General features: G+C 32.8%; 1 protein-coding gene across 1 annotated transcript in view; it reads right to left on the bottom strand.

Moving 5' to 3' along the window:
• Positions 1 to 720: 720 nt before the first annotated feature.
• The window catches only part of Commd10 (COMM domain containing 10), a 187,562-nt gene continuing 163,030 nt past the window's right edge, over positions 721 to 25,252 (bottom strand). The window contains exons 6-7 of the mRNA XM_076855883.1: positions 2,308 to 2,367; positions 721 to 1,547 (exon numbers count right to left, since the gene is read on the bottom strand). Coding sequence (XP_076711998.1) covers positions 1,509 to 1,547; positions 2,308 to 2,367 — 99 coding nt within the window. The 3' untranslated portion in view covers positions 721 to 1,508. The remainder of the gene's footprint in view (positions 1,548 to 2,307; positions 2,368 to 25,252) is intronic.

The following is a 25,252-nucleotide window of genomic DNA, read 5'->3' as shown; positions in this document are numbered from 1 at the left end:
GCTACTTTTGAGAAATGTTCATTACTGAACATTTAACTTGGACACTTACACTGGGAATTTTATTTGGCCATTAATAAAACTGCTATCTATCTATATTCATCTTGGGATTATGCATGTTTATATGTTCAAGAAAATAAATCTAAAAGAATATTTACCAAAATATTTATAGTATCGCTGAGACCTCAGGTAATTACATCTGGGAACTATCCAAATAGAGCACACCAAAGTAAGAGAAAGCTGTGTGTGTGGTGGCACACGCCTATATTTCCAGCTATTTGGGAGACTGAAGCAGGAAATCCAGGAGTCCACAGCCAGGCTGGGCAACACAGTGAATGATGATTATTATATTTGCTTCTGAAATAAACTTTCAATTTGTTAAGCAACAACATTGGAAAACATTTATAAATGCATGTGGGCATAAATTCCATATACTGAACATTCATTTGAAAGACATTTTAATGCTTGTATTACTCAGATACTACCTATGACAAATGTGCTTCAATTGTAATTTTTTTTAAGCCTTAAGATATTTCTGAAACCAAATTTCTTCATGTGAAAAAGTCATATTTGAACCTCTCTCTCCCCCTATTTCTCTCCTTGAAAAATATACAAGATAGATATTTTCATTCATAAAAAATACAACTGATTTTTTTGACAGGCAATTGAAGTCACATTTGTGTCATCAAATATACTATGAAATAAAAATACTGTACACTCCAGTTCAAATAATCTCAAAACACAAAAATTTTATTGATTGAAACCAAATAACATAGTCATAGAAAGAGAATACAAAATGTATCTGATTTGAAATTTTAAGAATGCCCATTTAGTACTCATTACAATTGTTTTTATTCATGATCCAAATCTGTCTCCCACACTATGAAATAAATCATTATTAATTTGCAGTACAAAGAAAAGCACACAAACCTGGGACTATTATTAAATCATTAAACTCAGAAGCAGACAGAGAAGCTCACATTGGAATTAACTCACATAATACTGCTAGCTCCATTTTAAATTTATTTCTGATATTATTTCTCAATCAAAATACATTCATTATAGGAAAAATGACATAATGTCTTTGCATGTGGTTGTTTCTTAATTTTATTAACGTAATAAAAAGATCTACATTCTGTTAGGGTACCCATTATACTATCTATCTATGGTCTCTTCTTGATACAGAAAGATATAATCAAGCATGTAAAAAATAAAGAGGTGAAGCAACAATATGACAGTAAAAATAATATGGTATTCACTTTTGATTTCTCTGAAGTAAAAGTGTTTTTTAAAAACTGCTATTGGCTCACAGAACAAGAGAAAGTATATTAGAATCTCTGTACTCCTAACAGTGATCTCCTTTGACTGTTATTTGTCTAAGAAGTGATAAGCTGTATAATTTATAGAAAGTAAGTCACTGAATCCTCCAAAAAATACATCCAGGCAATCTTTCTTCAATGCAAAATAATGAGGTGGTGGGAGTGTGATGAAGAAACCAGTCTTCACAAACATCATGTAAGAGAATCCAGCTGTGCTTGTATGGTCTCTAGCTATTTACAAAGAAAAAAGAAAAAAATACAGAAAGTTGGTGAAGGAAGAGAAATTCATATGAAGTGTTGTTTAGAAACATGCAAATAAAAGGGAAAGAATGGCACTGGCAACTTTGTATACCAAACTCATCATATAGAAATAAAAATAGCACTTAGAATATTTTTCTTTTTATGTTAACATATTAGAATTTATGCTTGCTATTTAAGTTTTCAAATTTGTAAAAAAAAAAAAGGGGGGGACTTGTAAATACTACTGTTTTAAGTACCTCCAGCTGTTTCATTTTAAATATCACTACATGATAAGATTTTTAAGTTGGGGCATATAGGGAAAGTGCATTTTCCTGGATTGCAAAATCAGTTCTTTCAAAGAAACATAAAATATACTCAAAGATAAATCACAGACCTGGCATCTTCCTTTCCATGTTTTCCTTTACCCTTGGACCAAGAAAACAAAGTATTTCACATGGTCTATATTAAAATGTCAGTGTCTAGGGGTCTCACATTGTGCAATGCTTAATGCTTTACATTAAAGCAACAATGCTATTGCTTTAATTAAAACCATTTTCATTTTCTTCATGATTTAGTTTTTCAGATTCTCTTCATCTTGCCTATGCTTCCTACTGTGAAACATAAGATGTTCATAAGGAAAATTTAAAGAAGTTAGCTCTGTGATAAGACATTTAAAATAAAATATTCATAAAAGTGAAGGAAACATTAGGAAAACCCTTATATTTTAGAAAATGATTTTTAAAACACAGACCTTGTTATAGAAATCAAACAACTCCTTGTGATCGAATTCCACAAGAATTTTCTCCAGGCTCTGTAATGAAGGAAAACAAAGAAAAAAATAATTTAGTTGCACATAATTTACACTGCACCTTTTCTATCTAGCTATCCTTAGAATATGCTGTAATATTATTCTGAGTGTTTTCCTTTTTAAACATACCTACTCTACTCAACCCCACAATTCCTAGAACTCACAAATGCACTTAATAAAACTCCACTTTAACAAAAGGTTTCAACTCTATCAGGATATATGTTCCTTAAGTTGACTCCACAAAGGTTAATAAAATATATGCCAGCAAGAGAACAATTTCATTGTCTATTTTTTTTAAACAGAGATAATACATAAGATTATATTTCATAGTTCTCAGCAGTCCATTTGAAATCTAGTAAATATCATTACACAAAGATACTGGAGGTGGCATATCTGATTGAACTCATTCAGCCATTAATGCCTCACATCAGCACAGCTACTGCCTCCAAGCACTAATCCAACAGTTATGATCTTAACATGCTGAGATTGTTACCTTCTTTAATGTACAGACTCAGCAAAAGTTAACAATTAACACAACATTTTCAAAGCCAAGACTTGAAACACTCTCCTTCATTTCACCTCACTTGCATTAGACAAATCTTTATGGGTGATATGGTTGATAAGTAATACTGTATATGTATGTATGATGATGCTGTAAAGTACAACATTAAAGTAAACCCAACCTTATTTAATTCAACCTGCTTTCGGTTGATTCTATAACATGAGGAAACAATTCTAACTAGTTGCTAAATATTATTGAAGTGTGATTATTTTATTCAGTATTCCTCTGGGGAAGTGAAAATTAATGGGGACAGAATTCCAAGAATGTGCAGCCTTGCCCTGATCCTTTTATTAAGCTAACATGACATAAAGTGGTTACTGTGAACTAAAAAAAAAAAAAAAAAAAAAAAAAAAGTTGCAAAAGGCAATAATTAGTGTACTTAATTCTAGGTCTCAGTTTCTATGTTTCCTTTTTTTTTTTCTTTTTTTAAAATGGTTTTTGTAGGTGTAGATGAACAGCATGCTTTTATTTTATTTTTATTTTATTTTTACGTGGTGCTAAGGATAAAACCCAGTGCCTCACACATGCTAGGCAAGCACCCTGCCACTGAACTCCAGTCCCAGCTCTGTTTCCTTTTTTTTCTATCTCCAGAAAAATCAACATTTTGAAATGAAGTTATCTCCAGCTAACTCCAGGAAAATCAATGAGGCTATGTAAAGAAACAGCATCTTATACTTCTTCGTGAAGACTAAGCACAAAAGAACAAATTTCACAGTTCTTAATTTTCTTTTATACATTCATTTAAGTAGTCAATCTTTCAAAAATGAAGAAACATAGACCTGTAAAGCCTCATCCAGTAGGAATGATATATTATGAATTTTATGTTATATTAGAAAAGTAAGTTGGTAATTGGTACATATTATTAAATCTCCAAAGGTTTAACCAGAATGCCCTAGTAATAATATATGTTCTCCTAGAAGTTAAAGGGGCACAATAGAACTAGATTTGCCCTTAAGATTTAGGGAAGGCAAGGCAATGTTTCACCTCCATACCAAGTTAGGAGAAAATAAAAGCTGAACCATTATGTGAATGATTGATTTTTTTGTATCCCTGCAAGCAGCACCCAAGACAGGTTCTTGTTCCCTGCATTTTACTTTGTTTCAAGGTGGTATTCCCTAAAATATTACATTGAGGAAGGAGAGGGGATATACCTATAAGAACACATTTTTTAAAACAACAATAGCCATTGTAACATTAGCAAAATGGTAGATTAGGAAGCTATAAGCTGTCCTTATCCCACAAAGACAAAATAAACAATATATAGAACCAGATCACTTCTGTAAGAACTCTATAGAGACTAGCTGAGAGCCATAGAACACTAAAAATCACTATAAAACCAAGAAGAGATCCCAGGGAAAGCTATAAGAAGTTTTGCAGTATTCAGTGCTTACATTCGTGCACCTCGATATGGCATAGTGGGACAACCAGGGAGAAATCCCTCATACTGTGGCTCTTCTCTCAGGACAGAAACAAAAGAATGAATCAATTGTCCAATATTCTTTCTTGTCTGGGGGCTGCCCCCGAAAACTGGTTATCCTCTCACTTTACTGAAAGTACTCACAGGACCAGCACCACATTTAAAAGGAATTTAAAACAGAGGTGAGCACTATATTAGAGCTGCAATTCTGTGGGAAGATGCCAGAAGCAATGTATCAGAAAGTTTGAGAGGTCCTGGAGGGCACCTAGCTAAGATGGTTGGTTATGGCCTTCCCTTTCACAAAGCCAGTATGCAAAGACTGGGAGGTAATTGTTTATGAAAGTGTCCACCTCCTAGCAAAAATTACAGGACATACAAAGAAACCAGAAACATGACCCATTCAAAGGAACAAAACAACACTCCAAAAATTGAGTCCAAAGAAACCTGAAGAATTTAAAGTTTGTCATAAAGATGCTCAAGCTCAATGAGTTACAAGAAAACACATATACAATGAAATAACACCAGGAAAATGATTTAAGAACAAAATAAAATTTCAGCAAAGAGAAAGAAACTATAAAAAAGAATTAAACTGAAATTTTGGAGTTGAAAAATAAATAATTTAACAGATAAATTCATTAGAGGGACTCAACAATAGACTTAAATGGACTCGATGAAGAAACAGTAGACTTGAAGACAAGGCATTTAAAATCACCAATTTACAGGAGTGGAAAAAAAAAAAGGAAGACAGCCTAAGGGACAATATCACAAAAATCAATATATGTATTATGAATGTCCCTGGAGAAAAAGAAAGAAAAGATTTGAGAACAAGAGAAAGGGGCCAAGAAAGCAGGAATAGGGAATGTGTGTGTGTGCGCGTAGGGAACAGGGGATAGAAACAACATTAGGAGATCAAAAAGGCCTCACTGAGATGGTTAAGATTAAAAAGTCATAAAGTAATCAAAAGACAACTTGCAGACTGGGAGAAAACATCTGCGAAGTAAAAATATGATAAGAGTTTAAGAATTTATAAAGAACTACAAACTCAATAATAAAAAAAGAGAACCCCATTTAAGTGATTATAATAGACATTTCTCCAAAGAAAATTAAATTGCAAATAAGCAAATAAAAATATTTTCAACATCATTAGTGACTAGGGAAAAACTAAACCAAAACTACAAATGAATACCATTTCACACCAACTATAAAAGGTATAAAAAATGACAGAAAATAAGTATTGGCAAGGATGGAGAGAAACTGGAACCCTAATATATTGCTGGCAGAGAATGTAAAATGGGTCAATAGCTCTGGAAAATAATTTGGCAGATCCTGATAAAATTAAAACTTACTGTATGTGACTCAGAAATTGCCCTCCTTGGTTGTGTCTCACTCTGTGTGTGTGTGTGTGTGTGTGTGTGTGTGTGTGCGTGTATCCAAAATAAATGAAAACAGAGACTTAAGTGGATAGTTATATGCCAGTGTTTGAAACAGAATTATTTATAAAAACCAAATGGGAGGGCTGGGGATGTGGCTCAAGTGGTAGTGTGCTCGCCTGGCATGCACGGGGTGCTGGGTTTGATCTTCAACACCACATAAAAATAAAATAAAGATATTGTGTAGACCTAAAACTAAAAAATAAATATTTAAAAAAAAATGGGAGAAACAACCCAAATGTCTATCAACAGATGAATGAATGAACAAAACATGTTATAAATGCAATGCAATATTATTCAGCCATAAAAAGAATAAAGTTTTAATACAAGCTACACTGTGAATGAAACTTGTAAACATTATGTTAAGTAAAGTTAGCCAAGTATAAAAGAACAAATACCTTATGATTCCACTAACATTAATCTAGATATCAAGAATAAGTAAGTTTACAGACACACAAAGTAGATTAGATATAACCAAGGGCTGAGAAGAGGGGAATGGGGAGCTATTGCTTATTACGTACAGGATTTGTGTATAGTGATGGGAAGCTTTGAAAATATGGTGATGGCTGTATAGCATTGTCAATGTAATTAATGACACTGAATTGTAGGCTTAAAAACAATTAAAATGGCGAATTTTGTTAATCAGATTTTGCCACAAAAAAAGAAAGTAAAGGAAGCAAACTTGAAGATAACTAAGGGAAGAATATTCCAGGAAGAGCTTGATATGTCTGTGATAAATATATCTTGCTTCTGAGTGTCCTTTTCAGGAACTATGTTGATATTTTTTCTACTTAACATCCCCACAGAACTAGCATAATTTCACAAAGTAAGTTCATTCATTCATTTACTCATTCAATTCATTAGTTCATCAGCTATTTATAGAGTTTCTATGGTATTTTGATAAGTGTTTGTTATGGGTAGTCCTGGCCCTTTACGGGACTCAGAATCTGGAATTTGGAGTGGAAGCAGGGAATTAGTTATCAGACTTAAAAACTGTCTTAAATGCAATGAGATAACAAAATACAGAGTTATATTTCTTTATAATAAAAGGTAACATCTAAAAATTTAAAGTATGATCTAATAAAATCAGTCAGATTTTTATGGTTTGGATGTGAGGTGTCCCCCAAAAGCTCATGTGTGAGAAATGCAAGAAGGTTTGGAGGAGAAATGATTGGGCCTTAACCTAATTACTTAATTAATCACTGCTGGAATTAACTGAGTGGTAACTGGAGGCAGGTGGGGTGTGGCTGGAGGAGGTAGTCACAAGGGTGTAGTTTTCAGGTATATATTTGTTTCTGGCAAGTGGAATCTCTCTCTGTTTTCTGATCATTATGTGAGCTGCTGCTTACATATACCACACTCCTCTGCCATGATGTTCTGCCTCACCTTGAGCCCCGAGGAATGGAGCCATCCTTCTTAGGACTAAGACTTCTAAAACTGTGATCCCCAAATAAACTTTTCCTCCTCTATAATTGTTCTAGTTGGGTCTTTTAGTCACAGCAGCAAAAAAGGTGACTAAAACACACATGAATAGGGATATGGAAGGAAGGAACAGAAAAGGGGTTTAGAGCAAAGACAATTCCAGAGGAAAGAAGATGAGTGAAGAGTCTGCCATGGAAAAGAGCTTGGTGGGCAAAGGCCACAGAAGGGGTAGGATTTAGGAAAGAAATGTAGCTAGAGAGGAACAAGATACAGTACTGCTCCCCTGAAGAAATACTCCAAAGCAGTCAGTGCCTTTGCAAAAGATATTTTAAGGGCACATACTGCTGATGTAATAACAGTTAAGATTTTGATGAAAATATGGTAGAGGAAGCAACATTTTAACAAATATAAGAGACATTGTTGACATTAGTACATTTTGTATGTGCTTACTACTCTACAACTGTCAGGTTAAGTTCTATTCATGTTAAAGTTCTAACTCCTAGAACCTCAGAATGTGACTGTATTTAGAGATAGAAACCAGAGGTAATTAAGGTAAAATGAGGCCAACATGACTAGTATCCTCACAAGTGATGAGGTCAGAGACACATATTAAAGAAATAATATGTGAAAATCATGAGGAAGATGGTCATTTACTAGCGAAGGAAAGAGGCTTTGGAAGAAACCAACCCTATCCACATCTTGATCCTGGACTTCTATCCTCTTGAATGGTGAAGAAATGACTTTCTGTTGTTTAAGTCACTTAGTTATGGCAGCCCTAGTGAACTAATTAAGGCCCTATCACCTCCTTTGGGACAAACAAGAGATCTACATTCTGAGATCAATGGAAAGTCACTGGATAGTTTTAGACATAAAAGTGATACAAGAATAGTTACATACTAACAACTTACTTTGACTTTCTTTATTTTTTAATGGATTAGAATTGGACAGCTTGCATGTGGAGAAACCACTTAGGAGACTATAATTGCATTAGTCCACACAAGAGATAGTAATTTGATCTAACATGATGGCAGCAGTGATAGAAAAATGTAGAAAAAAAAATTGAGGTTAGGTTTAGAGATACAAGAGATAGCACTTGGCAACAGATTTGAGTTGGAATTAGGAGGTGATGAAGGAATAAAAGGAGTCAAGAATTACATTCAGGTTTCTAGCAAAAAAACCTGGATGAATGGAACTGGGATTAGAAATATTAGTATAATGGATCTGAAGAAGGTGAGGATAAAAAGTAGTTTCAAGCACAATTAACTTGGTATGTCTGCAATATTTCCCTGAAAATATAAGAAAATAAGTCTGAAAAGCTGTAAAAGAGATTGAGTTAAGAAATATACATTTGGAAGTCTCTGATAAACTGATGATACTTAAAACTATAAGAGTGGTTGAGATTGCTCAGGAAAAGAATGTAGTATGAGCCTAAGGCTGAGCCCTAAGCAACTCAGTATTTAGGGTAGGTAGGTTTCCAACAAATGTTGAGTATCACCAGGTTCACAAATGTTTCTGGCATGGTATTTTGAAATGTTCAGTAAATATTACATTGCAAAATATATTGGTAAGTTAGTATACAAGCAATAAAATAGGGTGTCTTACTCTTAAAATGCTTCAGTCCTCCATTGTGTATAAAACTCATTGAAGTCACGAATATTGTTAACTAAATATACAGAGACTGGAAGACTTACTATCTCTCTCTTTTCTGCCTTATTATAAAATTATAACTAAGAACCCACTTAGGAAACTCATTACTTATATTGTCTAAGTGAATCTCACACATTAATACCAAACTTTAATTTAATACCAGAATTTCTATACTTGATCTGAAAATACAGCAAAGTAAAAATGAGAGTACAAAGATTAATATTCTGCCAGTGTCTTAAGAAAGATGTATTTGTTCATCCATTCCTTTAAGTTTTTAATTTGTAATCATACCTACAATCACCTGTATAATGGTGATTATAGAGACCCATTAGCAAAATTCACATGGAAATAGAATTTAATAAGGTCTTCAGAAAGGTCTTACTTGATGAAAGCTGACACTAAAAATATCTTCCATTTTCCCATTAGTTAGGAATTAGAAACACAAATACATTTTTCAAGAGAGAAGTGCACTAACCTCATCACAAATTATACAAGCAGAAATGTCTTCTAAGTAAAACAGATATAAACTAGATAAGAATTACACCAAATTTACATTGCTTAGCTATTAAATTTAATCTCTATTTCAGAATCAGAAATGATACAATTATCTTTTCACTCATAAAATCAGGAGGTAGAAAAAATACCATAAATCTCTTGCGCAAGTCGAATCTAAAAATACTATGCTAGGTATTTAAAGAGGAAGTTTTCTTTTTAATTGTAGAAATGACAGGTGGAGATAAAATTTAGGTGATTATTTCAAGTCCTACTCAATGGGTTTATTGAACAAAAATCATTATACACTATTATTTACTAAATAAACATTTCTATAAATTATATTCTCTATAACTACATATAATTATATGTATAATTATAGATAATTGTAAATATATTCCAGTATTATTTGTTGACTATTGTTCAATAATTACAAATATAATTTCAGCTCCCACCACAAACTGACTAAATCTCAAAACTCTGCCCATACATCAAAGTGTTAGCCACTTCTGTCATCCAGAATATTCAATCAATTAATAAATATTTAAAGAGTAAAGTGCAAGTGTTCATAATAGAAAGATGCAAAAGTCATGGAAAGGAATATACTATTGATTGACCAAGGAAAGACCCTTCTCTATGTTTGTAACTAAGTTCCTGAACATGGGAAGAATTTCATGGGATAGTAAGCCAGAAACTGATTCCCTTTCCATCTGTGGAATTAATCTTGGCAATCAAAGGGTTCATACATGTTTACAAGGAGCTGTGATTCAAAGTTTTCCAACTTGAGAGTTACATGCAAAAGGATCCTTGGCAGAGGGCAAGAAAAAGTATCTACTTTTCTGTGAGACAGCTTACTTGCATCATGTCAAAGACCTTTTTTTTTTTTTTTTTAGTTCTATGACTCAAGAAGATTGAAAAGTATACCTGTATAGGCAATTTAAACTAGTGAACTGAGGTAGCTAGAACTACAAAGTATCAGTAAGAAAGAGCTCGTGAACATACTCTATATACAAAGACATGAAAAATTATACTCTATATGTATGATAAGAATTGTAATGCATTCCACTGTCATGTATTTTAAAAAATAAAATCAATAAAATAAATCTAAAAAGAAAGCAATCACAATAATAATTTGATATATGATATACAGAGTAAATATGTTACTACATATTTTATATATAATAAGATAAATGTGGAAAAAAGATAAAAGGTTCACACTGAAAAAAATAAACTTGAAAGAAGTGGTATCTCTGTAGAACAAGATACTTTATTTGCAAAGATTTTTGTGGGAATAAAATATATACTTACAGGTAAAAAAAGAACTTAACACCAAAACCAAACCAAAACAAAACAAAAACAACCCAATCAATAAATGGGCTAGGGCTGGGGTTGTGGCTCACTGGTAGCATGTGTGAGGCACTGGGTTCTATTCTTAGAACCACATAAAAACAAATAAATAATATATAGGTTTTTAAAAAAAGAATGCTTAAAATATAAATAAATGGGCTAAGGAGCTGAACAGACACTTCTCAGAAGAAGATATACAATTGATTAACAAATGTATGAAAAAAAATGTTCAATATCTCTAGTAATTAGAGAAATGCAAATCAAAACTACTCTAAGATTTCATCTCACAACAGTCAGAATGGCAATTATCAAGAATACAAACAACAATAAGTGTTGGCAAAGATGTGAGGGAAAAGGCACACTCATACATTGCTGGTGGGGCTGCATATTGGTGCAACCAATCTGGAAGGCAGTATGGAGATTCCTTAGAAATGGAACCACCATTTTCCCAGCTATCCCACTCAGTGGTCTATACTCAAAAGACTTAAAATCAGCATACTACAGGGACATAGCTGTGGAACCAACCTAGATGCTCTTCAATAGATTAATGGATAAAGAAACCATGTTATATATACACAATGGAACATTACTCCACATTAAAAGAGAATAAAATTATGGCATTTGCAGGTAAATGGATAGAGCTGGAGAATATCACGCTAAGCAAAGTAAACCAATCCCTAAAAAATCAAAGGCTGAGTGTCTCTCTGATAAGTGGATGCTGATCCACAGTGGGTGGCGGGGGTGGGGAGCATGGGAAAAATGGAGAAACTGTGATTGGGCAAAGGGAAGGGAGGGGGAATGGGGGCAGGAAAGATGGTAGAGTGAGATGGCTAGGTACATTATGACTGAACATATGGTGCAACACTACATCGTGTACAACCAGAGAAATGAAAAGTTGTGTTGCAATTGTGTACAATGAATCAAAATGCATCCTGCTGTCATATATACCTAAGTAGAATAAATAGATTAATTAAAATTAAAAAAAAAGAAAAAAAAAGAGCTTTAGAAATAAGCTCGCTCAACCCTCTTATTTATTATGAGGAAAGTAGTACTCACAAAGGCAAAATAACTCACAGAAAGTTTAAAGAGCTGGGACTACTCAATGTTCGTTCCACTGTATTAATGTAGTAGTTTAAGCCTGTTGTAGCCTTTCATCTGAGTATCAAGATAATTTAGAGATAAAAACTCTGCTCCCCCATGAGTTTGCAAAATTATTTCCATTAATTACTCATGTAACACACAAATATATAAAAATTGTGCTAAGGATAAAATTTTTGATAAATAAAGCTGATAAGGTATTAAGCTATTTTAAGTAATAGGAAGTATTAGTAATTATAATGTCTTCCATTTTCCAAAGATCTTCTGAAAAAAATATAATCAAATTTCATTTGTTTTGGTTACACTAATAAAAACAAACCAAAAGAAAAAGCTCCACTGTAAAAATTTCACATAAGTCAACATAATATTGTCCAGTTTAAATTTCTAATTCTAATTAAACAAATTAAAAATGTTAGCCCAATGAACATACTACACAGAAATGGAGCGAGAAAAATTGGTTACTTTCATAAGAATATGGAGCTTATTTTTATGCCTCCCTCAAATCTTGTGGTTCTACAGACTTTTCATTAAAATACTGCCCCGTCCAGAAGTTTCCAAAAATTCACAGGTATGACCCTGCATCATGAAGAGGACAGTGCCAAACTGAAAAGAACATATATAACAGATAGGGGCTGGGGTTGTGCTCAGTGGTAGAGCATTTGCCTAGCATATGTGAGGCACTGGGTTCGAACCTTAGCACCACATATAAATAAATAAAATAAAGGTCCACTAACAACTTAAAATTTTCTTTTTAAAAAAAGAACACATGTAACATACATGAAATACAAAACACAAAAGGCACTTTCCTCAAGGTTAAATCAATCAAATTTTTCTTTTTTAAATCATTGAAAAGGACAATTTGACAAAAACACTTATCTAATAGAGAATACAAACAGCATAAAAAGAAAGCAAATTCCAAGCTCATTAACATGGCATTTAAAACTTCCAAAATTTGGTCAATGAATCCTACTGACACATCTTCCAGCATCCTTAAATGCACTGCACACACTGGCACTACCGAAGTACCAGGGTGTTCTACATAATGCCCTCTGGGTTTTCTTCATGCTGTTTGTTCCCTGTATTCTCTTAACAGCACTCCCACCTGCACACATGCATACATGTGTGTTATTTCATTTGGCTAGATCCTTTCATACTTGGTACAGCTGACATCATATCATTTTCCCCTCAAGGGAAAAATATCATATATGGAGACTATCAGGATAAGTGAATTTTGTCTGATTACACAAATTTGTCTAACTACAAATATTGTAATATTTGACCCAATGATGATATCAGTCTCACAACTCTTGCTTACATAGAAAATAAATGGGCTAAATACTAAACTAATTAAACTCTAAATATTGATTCTCTACTAAACTTGAAAAATGGCTTCTCACACTTAAAGACTCCCACCACGAACTAGTTAAACAGAATATTTGGAATTTTATACATATTTGGCTGAAAAATGCAATGGTCTTAGCTACTAACATGATAACAAATTATTTTTGGTCAGAAATCTTACAAAAACCATAGAAGAGTGTTCATGAAATACATATATTCACTAAATGTTAAGTCACATATATCTATTTTGGCTGTTAGGTCATTTGACCTGTTATCTGTATATGCCCTTTTCATTCTGGCTAAAATGATTGCTTTGCTCCTGTATATTCAAAATAATGTTTGGCAGTCATATCATCACCATATTTTCCTTATTTTAAAAATACAATGTGCTATGCATGAACAGAACAAACTTGAAGCCAATCAAAATGTACTTCTTATAATATTCATTAACTGTAATTTATTATGTGTGTGCTGATATGTCATTATGATTTTCAGCTTTGGTACTGAAATATTTAGCTATGGTTGCTGAATATAATCAGCAAGATAAGAGGTTTTGAATATGATTACATGAAGCTCTTTAAACAGTGAGAAATTATGTTAAGAAGAACAGTGACAGTTTAAAAATGGAGCTCCTTTGTACTAAATAATATGGATGATGCTATATTTTTTCTGGAAATTATAATTTATTATAATTATAAGTACTTATCTTATTACTGAAACATTATCATTTAGAATAGCTAGATTAACTTCTCAAAACACGTGTTAGTATGCTAGCCAAGGAACTGTGGGTAAATTACAAACACCAAATTGAAATCGTATTGTTTCCAGTGTGTAGTTTTAAATACTTTGAGCTCAATGCCCAAACTGGGGTTTCTCCTTTCTTTATAAAAACACTTTATTTAATTTATAGAAAAATTTGTATGATGAATGTGTATTTTCAAGAGCTATCTTATATTAAAGAGTATCCTAAATTAAATAATCTAATATAATTCACAGTGCACAAAAAAGGCAATTAAAAACATGCTGGGGCTGGGGTTGTGGCTCAGTGGAAGAGCACTCACCTAGTAGGTGTGAGGCACTGGGTTCGATCTGCAGCACCACATAAAAATAAATAAATAAAACAAAGGTATTGTGTCCATCTACAAAAAGAAAAATATTTAAAAAAATGTGCTGGTTTAATTCTTTTCTACCTTGTGCTGTCATATAATTCTTCAAGGAAATAGGACTAATATATGCGCATCAGTGTTAATATCACAATTTAGTTACAATTTACACTTCTTTTTTTTAAAATTTATTTTTTAGTTTTAGGTGGACACAATATCTTTATTTTACGTTTATGTGGTGCTGAGGTTCGAATCCAGGGCCTCATGCATGCTAGGCAGCACTCTACCACTGAGCCACAATCCCAGCCCCACAATTTAGACTTCTTATCAGCTAACTGAAAGCTCTGTTTCAGCAAAATAAAAGGGGCAAGTTCCATATTTGCTTCATGTTATGAACTGCCCTAAATTTATCGTATAATGGGCAACTGAAAATCCATTGTTAACTGCAGCATAATAGAAAACACCTGTTTTACCCCCAATATTTGTGAACCCAAATTTCTTAAGACAGCAGATGTAATAACTAATTTGAAAAGGGATATGGTTAATTTAAGGCAGTAAACTTCCAGCAGAAAATTTAATCTATGATGTTTTTGATCCAAATACATGCTAAATAAGAACTCAGTTCCTTTTCTCATCTACACGAGATCACTACTAACTTAATTACCTGATAATCACTTGCAAAATCCTCTTGGAATCATCAAGTGAACTGATGATGATTTTTCTATAAACTGGAAGATTTTAACAAGTGGTATATTACTGCAATCCTTGGCATGTTTGTAGCTCATAAATACAGTTTCCATTTTATGTTGAAAATACAGTGTTTGTGGCATCTACTGTGAATTCAACATAGATAGCAACAATAGTCTGTATTATGATACTTGAGTAAAGAATGGAGTGAGGGTTTAATTTTAACACAGGGAAAATAATACTATTGGAGAGTTTAACTTTTTTGTGTGTATGTAAAAGCATTGTGATAATATTCATGTGCTACTCAATTCATTATTTTATTTATTTATTTTTTGGTACTAAGGATTGAACTCAGGGGCACTCAACCATCAAGCCACATCCCCAGCCCTATTTTATATTTTATTTAAAGATAGGATCTCACTGAGTTGCTAAGCACCTTGCGGTTGCAAAGGTTAGCTTTGAACTCTCTATCCTCCTGACTCAGCTTCCCCAGCCACTAGGATTACCATGTACCACTATGCTTGGCATAATTCTTTATTTTAAAGTGTGTAATTCATACTTTATTGTATTCACAAAGTAGTAAAACAATCACCACAATTTCTTTAAGATTATTTTTATCATTTCAAAAAGAAATCTCATGCCCTTAGGTACCATCTTACCAACTTTCCTATTCATCCCTCTACTTCCACCTCCCAGTTCTACGCAACCAATAATCAACCTGAAAACAATATCAATTTTAAATATAACCACATAATATGTGGCCTTTTGGCCAGTTTCATTTATTTAATCTGTTCTCAATGTTACCACATTGTAGTATTTATCAGTATAACTTCTAAGCAAAACAAACAAAAAACACAATTTAAGTAATTGATTTGTTAGATTTTTATTTTTTTTAATTTTTTTTATTTTCTTTTTTTCATCTTTCATACATTTGATTCAAGTGAGTTATGCACTTCCATTTTTACCCCAAATACAAATTGCAGAATCACATCAGTTACACATTCACAATGTTTACATAATGCCATATTAGTGACTGTTGTATTCTGCTGCCTTTCCAGATTTTTAAATTCAGAATTTAAAGTAATCACGCATGACACAAACATAATATGCTTAAACATAATATGTAAAAAACAATGCTATTAGCATACTTTGACTTTCCTTCAAAAAATAAGAAGATTTTTGACTCATGCTTTATATGTTCTTATTTGAAAAATAATTGTTATGGTTTAGATGTGATGTCCTCCAAAAGCTCACATGTGAGACAATGCACTAAAAGTTTGGAGGAGAAATGATTGGCTTGCAAGAGTCTTAATCCAATCAGTGAATTAATCCTGATAGTGACTGATCCTTAACTGAAGTAAAAGATTATAGCTGGAGGGGGTGGGAATTGGGGCGTGGCTTTGGGGTATATATTTGTAACTGGCAAGTGGAGACCTCTCTGCTTTCTAATCATCATATGACCCTCTTTCTTCTGCCATACTCTTCTGTTATGTTATTCTGCCTCACCTTGAGCTCAGAGGAATGAAGCCAGCTGTCCATAGACTGAGACTTCTGAAACTATGAGTACCTAAATAAACCTTTCCTCCTTAATGGTTGTTCTGGTCAGGTCCTTTAATCACAGCATTGAGAAAAAGCTGACTAAAACAATAATTGAATATAATTTCTTTTTTCTTCCTGGAAATTTCTTACTCATAATTTAAGACTCTGTGAAATGTTACCTCCTCTATGAATCTTCTTCACCCTCACCTAGCACTCCAGTTACTTGCTTTGGTTTTATAACACAGGGTCCTACAAGGGAGGCTTCAAAAACATTCTGTATGTTCCTTGAAGTTAAGGATAGGACCACATATGCATATATATTTCTAATCCCCAGTATCTAATACAGAATATGAACATAGAAGGTTTTCAATATACACTTTTGGTCTTTTTTTTCCTTTTGTTTTGGTAGTGCTGGGATCAAACCCCAGGGTCTCACATTTACTAGATAAGTATTCTGCCACTGAGTTATACCCCCAGACACAATATGCATTTCTTGAATGAAGAAAAACATTTGTTAATTTTATCTATTAGATACTCTTGAGACACTTTGATGGCTGTTTCTTAAATTTAATGTTTAATCAGTTCAGTGAATAAAAGGAAAAAACGCAGATTATAAAACAGAAATGATAATCTAAAAGAATACTAGCAAACACTTAATATCACATACTGTGTTCCAGTCACTATTTTTCCATTAAGACGAGGAATCTAAAGCAAAGGGAGATCAGGTAATTTGATCAAGCTCTCATAGCCAGTAAGTGGCAGAGTCAGAATTCTAATCAGGTTGTGAGGCCCCAGAAGCCCACACTCTTGGTCTGTGATGTGTTTTAGTTTTGGAGAAATAGTGTTAAAGAATGAACATTCTGGATCCAGAAGACCTGGTTTGAATCCTAGTCAATGTACTTCTCTGACTATAGAGAAATCAAATATCAATATACCTATGCTGTTAGTCTTAGTGAAAATGGTAAAGTACTTAGCATACTATTCTTAACATACAGAAGTATATATTTAGTAGTATGCTTCCACTACTAACAACAATCAGGTCACTAAACTTTTAGCATAACGACTGTAAAACTGAGATTTTTTAAGTTACTTTTCAGTTTCCACAAGCTCAACTCAATCACTTTTAGCATATGTTCTTCACTTTCTTTATAATAAATAAAATTTTAAATGGCATTACCAATTCCATATTGTCAGAAAAAGATTTGTAATGCTATTAATTTTTACCATACTATTTATTTTCCAAGGTGATAAACCTAGGAGAAATGAAGTACATGACATAATAATATCTAAATTTTCTTCTACATATGGAATTAGAGAATGATAATATTATAGAATATCTGTATATTTATCAGATTAATGCTAATGTATGATTTATCATTCTCATTTCTAAAATGATGCACTGTTTAATACATTATATCTAAATTAACAATGTATTTTCAAACCACCTTTTAGAAGATAAACTCAGCTACATAATAGATCCATACTGAAAATGACCTGTACTCAAGAACAAGTAGACTACTTAAAACAAATGAGAGAAAATGAAGAATATGGCCTTCATTATGTTTCTAAAAATCAACTTCTAGAATTAATTTCTGATAATTAAACAATTTTTAAGAAGTCATCTGATATTATCTAAGTCAAATTCAACTTATTCCCTATTTTCTCTCTAAAATCCAGGATTCAATAGTAATAGAGGATACTTATATTATTCATAAGCACTGGGATTACATGTATATACATTAACATATGTCAAAAGTGAATCTGGCTATCAGCAGCACATGCCACAGTAATGGAGGGTCTAACGTTCTTTACATCTATGTAAAGTATGAGACCTCTTTACTTCATTTATTTGACTTTCTCGTTATATATTTCCTTTAACTGACCCTGAAATTAAGCTTACTAGATATGTTTTGATGCTTTGATTTGAAAAGAACATTGTGTATTTTATGAATATTACAACTAATTTCATTTTTTCAATACATATCAACAAGCAAGTTTTGTAGACAAACAACAAGCAATGTGCTAAGGTATTGGAGGTTATAGCTGAGCTGAAGACAAAGCATACAATCTTTGCCTTCTTTGAGTTTTAGAGTCCAACAGAAATAAATAAGTAAAAAGTACAAAATAATATAAGTGCCATAATAGGGCACAAAGAATAGATGCCAGATCCAGACTGTAGAGTCAATAAAGTATTTCTAGTAGAAGAGATGTCTTAGATCTAAAAGACAAATTACTAGAAGTGGGGCAAGGTAAGGGGATATTCCTATCAGCACAAAAGAGAACATGAAGGGAGAAATGAACCAGGTAGGATAATCTAAACTAGAAATAATGGTGATCTGATTTAGGATAGAAGTAGTAGAAAATTATAAAAAATATGTAGATTTAACAGCCATTTAGGAGACAGCATACACAAAACTCATTGAGAAATGTGTGAGATAAATGGAGTTAGTATCAAATACTTGTTAGGGAGGATAGGTTTGGACAACTGAAAGATGGGTAGTGCTATTCACTCAGAAGGGATGAATTTGAGGGAAGCAGGCTTGGGGATGGATCAGAGGGTGGGAATTATGAGTTCAAGTTAATAAATATTGATTTTTAAGTATCTCTAGATAACCAAGTAGAAAAGGCCAATCAGCCATTTTAATATACAGACTCAATATTCAAGTTAGAGATCTGGGCTATAGAAAATACTCAAAAGTCCTTAAGGAAGGAGGAGCAATCAGGAATTCCTGTGATTGGAGCATAAAGTATGGTCCAAGGAGAATATGTTGAGATAATTAACAATAAATTCCAAAGGCACATCAATACCTAAGGGAATGCCTTGAGATGTAGGATAAAAACTAGAAAAGGTTTACTGTGGACCTTAAGAAAAAGAACCTTTCAGGAAGGGAAGAGTGATCAAGGTATCAATAGCTTCCAAGAAGTCAACAAAGACAAAGGACTAATAAGTTTTTATTTTGGATTCAATGACAAGGAGAATGTTACTGACAATAGAAAAAAGTACTTTTGGTGGAGTGGTAAGGAGAAGCCAAGTCTAGCTGATCAGAGGGGTGAGTATAAAATAAGGAAATCAAGTGACCAGGAATTAGTAAACTATAGTCTTGGGGCCAAATCTTAGATGTTGCCAGTTTTTGTAAAAAAAGGTTTATTGGAACACAACCACACTTGTTCATTTAAGTATAGTCTATGTCTGTATAGCCTACAAGCCTAAACTATTTACTAGGTGGCCCTTTACAGAAGAAAATTTGCAAATCACTTTTGTAGACAAATGTCTTAAATTATTCATCTATTTACCAAAAGTGAGCTCATTAAGTTCACCACTGACAGTTTAAGGACCTGTTGTTTATATGTAAGTGAAAGTAAGTAAAATCAGCTGTTCTGAATAATGTTCATTGCCAATCTCAAGGTTGAAATGTCAGGATTTCTTCACTATAATCTAATACATTTCTGTTTTATAGGAAAGGTTGGTGACAGTTACAGAGGCTGCCTGATTATATCTTTAGGATAAATAGAATTCACCATAGCAGCTCATAGTTATATAAATTTCACAAACATTGGTAATGACTTACATCATATGAACTTCCTTAAAAGGAAATTAATGTGATTTTAAGATTGATACTTAAAAAAATTTAATTGTGTCCCACGTTTTATCTCTTTTCTATAGTTTATTAGTAATAACTGTTATTTTGAACCATGACTAGTTCATTTCATGTATTCATATGAAGCAATAAAAACTTTATTTGAATGTCAATTTAAAAACTTCAATATACAATAAGAAGCCAAAGGTTTGGATCAGAAATATCATAACGAGACTGTTCCACTTTGGTTGATTATATGTAGTCTTTGCCTGGAATGACTCATAGCATAACAAAGCTTCACAATTTAGTTTAATGTTTTGTATCTGTTAATGATTAGAGAGGCTAAGTGCCTCTCTAGTCGTTAATATTAATGAGTTTTGTGACCTAGGCCAAGTTAATAAAACAAACTTTTAAATATCCTGTTAAGATCTCAATAATAATTTTGAACTTAAGATTGCTTTATAGAATTCTGTTATAGTGCTGGAAAAATAAACAAAGGTTTCAGAGGCATTTCCTGGCCTATATAGGGGTGAGGGAAAACAACAGAAGGGTGAGAGCATTTAACCAACACATCACTTTTTGATTACAGGTCACATATGACTGCTTCACAATCACAAGTTAATGGAACAGGGAATTAAGACAGATTATTCTATTGATGGCTGGAATATAACATAAAAACAGGTAAACCTTTAACCCTAAAGTGACTACAAGTGATTTTTACTTTCATGTCATATCTGGTTTAAAAAAAACAAAACTGAGAGATTGGAAGGATTTACCAAAATAGTTGTGAAAAATAATTCACTCTTTTATCATATAGTTGGGAAAAAGTCAATGATTTTGAAAAAATACAATGCTTGTTGTGGTGTTTAAGAGTATCTTTACATGTATAATCAAAGTCCATTTTAATAGTACCATCAGAAATGCATGAAAAGTCCTGACCTTTGGGTCACGTGAAAAAACTCAATATGTAGAATATTATATACTCCAGGCAGAAAGCATTGAAAGGTTGGTCTCTCTGTTCATATAACACTGTTTCATGTTAAAATTTCAACTTTTAGCTATTTTTCAATGTAATGCTCCAGAATAGAGAACACTAATAATACAAACTTACATTACTGTTTTGAAAGTAGTAAAAAATGTCAGTAAGAGAATGAATCTGTGGAATTCATTTTACTGGTGACTGAATCCAGAGATTAAGCCATAGTACTGATACCAGAAATATTTTCCCTACTCTTTTCAATAAACACATGAAAACAAAATGAAATTTTAACTATTCTGAGATTTTTAGGACAAGAACTTATTCACAGTAAGTTATGTATCTACCTGGCATTTACAATAATATAGATTTGCTTTAAAAAATCAGATGATATCTCAGATCAAAAGAACTAGCCATATTTTGCATTTAGATGACACCTACTTTTCAAGGAGCTTAAGACATTTTGCAAAATCTGACAGAAATGTCTCCATCAAGTTCCTAACTAGGAAAAATATGTATTAAGAAAGTTAACTGAGAAATTAGCAATATGGTGCAGTGCTCAGAAGTAACCATCGTCAAAGGAGATCACAATGCTCTGTCTGTTATGTAAACAAGTGAACCTCAAAACTGCAGGCTTCTATTTTCAAATTAAGCCTTGACTTGTCCTTTGCATGGCACTCTAGTTAATGGTCCCTCATCTTCTGGTGAGGAGAATGAGAGTTGTAGAAAATAAATTTTGCATGCAAAGTGCTATGCTGAAGGTTACAGTAATGTTAGGTGCTGTGAAATGAATTGACAAATTATTCACCTAGATTAGTGAAGAGAAATACTGACTAGCTGAATTTTCACTAAGCAGTAATTTTTGTAGTTACTAAAGAGAACAATTAGAATACTAAACAGTACTATCATTTCACACATCCATTCAAAATTTGACCTGAATTATAGTTAGACAAATATGCAAAATAAAATCCTCTTTCTTCCTGCAGCACTATGTTCTGTAGTTTAACTGCTAGAATTCATCTAAGAAGAATGCACACGTTGGAAATCAGGGCCAGGTGAAATCCTAAATACCAAGGGGCAGCTGGGATGTGAAATAGTTTGATTTAATTTAAGGGCTACTTCAATAAAGACTCTCAAACTCTGACACCCCACCCCCACCCCACCCCCACAACATACACACACCTTGAAATTCGGGACAGAACCCAGGGGCACTCTATTACTGAGTTACACCCAAAACCCTTTTTCATTTTTTATCTTGAGATAAGGTCTAAGCCTCCTGGAGAGACCATGAATTTGTGATCTTCCTACTTCAGCTCCCTGAGTCATTTGGATTACAGGTTATATGTATCACCACTCTTGGCTTGAATCTCTGGCATTTTAAATACCAGGTATATATAGGTACACACTCTGGATAAACTCCTGATCTCCCTAACTCTTCATTTTCCCAGGAAGTATGGTTTCAAATACATCTTAGTATTTAATACAGTTCTCCAAGAGCAAAATATAAACTATTGATGTTCTAAAAAAAAAAAAAAAAAAAAAGCTTGCCTACATATTAGTGCACAGCTTCTAAATAATCATAAAACTTTTAGTCATGACAACCAATATCAAACCATATCAAACAATTTTTAAAATAATAAAAAATATTTTTAGTTATGACAAACAATAGTAAATCCATATTAAACAATTTCAGTTTTTTTTCCTTTATTAGAGTGATTAAAAGGACAATTTCCAAAGCATTGTTTTCAAATTTTAGACTCTTTTCAAAAAAAGGAAACAATGGAGCCTAATGATACTTTATTTACACTGACCAGTTTTGCATGCAAGATTGTAAAAGATTTGACCTAGAAATGTTGCCAAATACTGTACAAATGGGCCTAACTTTTACCTTAAATCATTTTGGAAAGGATTAATGGGGCTATGAAAATTTATTTTCATTTTGTTGGTACAAAATATAGAGAACAAAATGCATTGTATTTTTAGCTCATTCCAGAGTGAAAGACTTGGGAATACATAGACTTGACAACTAATACCTAAATAATAATCTGCTTTATGAGCACATTTATACATTTACAATAACTAACATTCTAAAAACCTGGGCCTTATAGGATAGGAAAGAAGACAAAGATATATACTTTCACTACTTTTATTTAATATTGTACTTAAAGTCTTAGCAAGAGCAATGAGCAAGAGAAAGAAATCAAGGATATCCAAATTAGAAAGGAAGAAATTAAATTATCCATATTTATAGACAACAAGAGTCTAAAAATTGAAAACTCTAAATACTCCATCAAAAATTGTTAGAATTTATATAATGCATTTCTTGAAAAAGAAATTAAGAAAGCAATACTATTCACAATAGCTACAAAAGTAAAATAATTTTAAGAATAAACTTAAACAAAAAATGAACGATTTCTACAATGGAAATTATAAAATACTGATGAAAGAAATGATGAAGGATGTATACACATATACACACTAAAAAGGAGATATCCTATGTGCATGGATTGAAAGAATCAGTTCTATAAAACAATCATACTATCCGTAGCAATTTAGAGATTCAATGCAATTCCCATCAAAATACCAATGACTTTCTTTGGAAATAGTAGAAAAGTTCCAGAACAGCCAAAGTGGTCTTGAGGGAGAAAAATTGCTGGAGGCATCACAATATCTGACTTCAAGCCTGGTGTGGTGGCTCAGTTCTGTAATTCCAGTGGCTTGGGAGGCTGAGGCAAGAGGATTGTGAGTTCAAAGCCAGCCTCAGTAGTGAGATCCTAAGTAATTCAGTGAGACTCTGTCTCTAAATAAAACACAAAAAAGGCCGGGGGATATGGCTCAGTGGTTAAGCGCCCCTGGGTTCAATGCCCTGTACAAAAACAAACAAAAAAACCCCCTCTGACTGCAAAACAGAGTACAAAGTCAGAATAACTAAAACAGCATGGTACTGGCATGAAAACAATCACACAAACTAATAGAAGATAATAGAGAAACCAAAAATTAATTCATATTCATATAGCCAACTGATTTTTGAAAAAGGAACCAAGAATAAACAATGGGGGAAAAGACAGTTTCTTCAATAAGTAGTGCTAGCAACACTGGCTATGCATATGCAAAAGAATGAAACTTGATATCTTCTTCCCATACACAAAATCAATCCAAGTGAATTAATATTTAAATATTAAGCCCCAAACTATGAAATTACTATAAGAAAACAGGGAAACACTTCAAGACACTGATGTAAACAATGTTTTTTTTCAGATAGGATCAGAAAGGCACTGGTGATAAAAGTAAACAGATAAATGGAATTAAAGTAAGAAGCTTCTGTATAGCAAAGAAAATAATCAACAGAATTAAGAGACAGTTTACAGAATGGGAGAAAATATTTGCAAATTGTTCAAATTTATTGTAAGTGAAATAAGCCAGACACATAAAGGACAAATATGACACATTATCACTCATTTGTTGAGGTAATAAGTCAATCTTATAGAAGAACAGAATGAAAAGAACTTCAATAAGAGACACTGAAGCAGTTTTTTTTTTTTTTTTTTTTGGTATTGGCAATTAAAAAACTACTTCTCAGCAAAGGAAGCAATTAATAATGTGAGGAGAGAACATACAGATTGGGAGAAAATCTTTACCACATGCACGTCCAATAAACAATCTCTAGTATATATAAAGAACTCAAAAAACTTAACACCAAAAAAATAAATAACCCAACCAAAAAATGGGCCAAGGAATTGAACAGACACTTCACAGAAGAAGAAATATAACTGATCACCAAATATATGAAAGAGTGTTCAACATCTCTAGCAATTAGAGAAGCGCAAATCAAAACTAAGATTTCATTTTACTTCTGTCAGAATGGCAATCATCAAGAATACAGGCAACAATAAGTGTTGGCGAGGATGTGCTGAAAAAGGTATACTCATACATTGCTGATGAGACTGCAAGTTGGTACAACCACTATGAAAAGCAGTATGGAGATTCCTCAGAAAATTGGGACTGGAACCACCATTTGACCCAGCTATGCCACTCCTTGGTTTATACCCAAAGGACTTAAAATCAGCACACTATAGTGACACAGCCACATAAATGTTTATAGTAGCTGAATTCACAATAGTTAGACTATGGAACCAACCTAGGTGTCCCTCAATAGATGAATGAATAAAGAAAATGTGGTATATATACTCAATGGAATATTACTCAGTTTTAAGGAAGAGTAAAATTATGGCATTTGAAAGTAAATGGT

The sequence above is a fragment of the Callospermophilus lateralis genome, chromosome 5 (genome assembly GCF_048772815.1).
Source record: "Callospermophilus lateralis isolate mCalLat2 chromosome 5, mCalLat2.hap1, whole genome shotgun sequence".
NCBI classification, from domain to species: domain Eukaryota; kingdom Metazoa; phylum Chordata; class Mammalia; order Rodentia; family Sciuridae; genus Callospermophilus; species Callospermophilus lateralis.
Note: the sequence above shows the minus strand (reverse complement) of the source record. Positions and strands in the feature narration are given on the sequence as shown.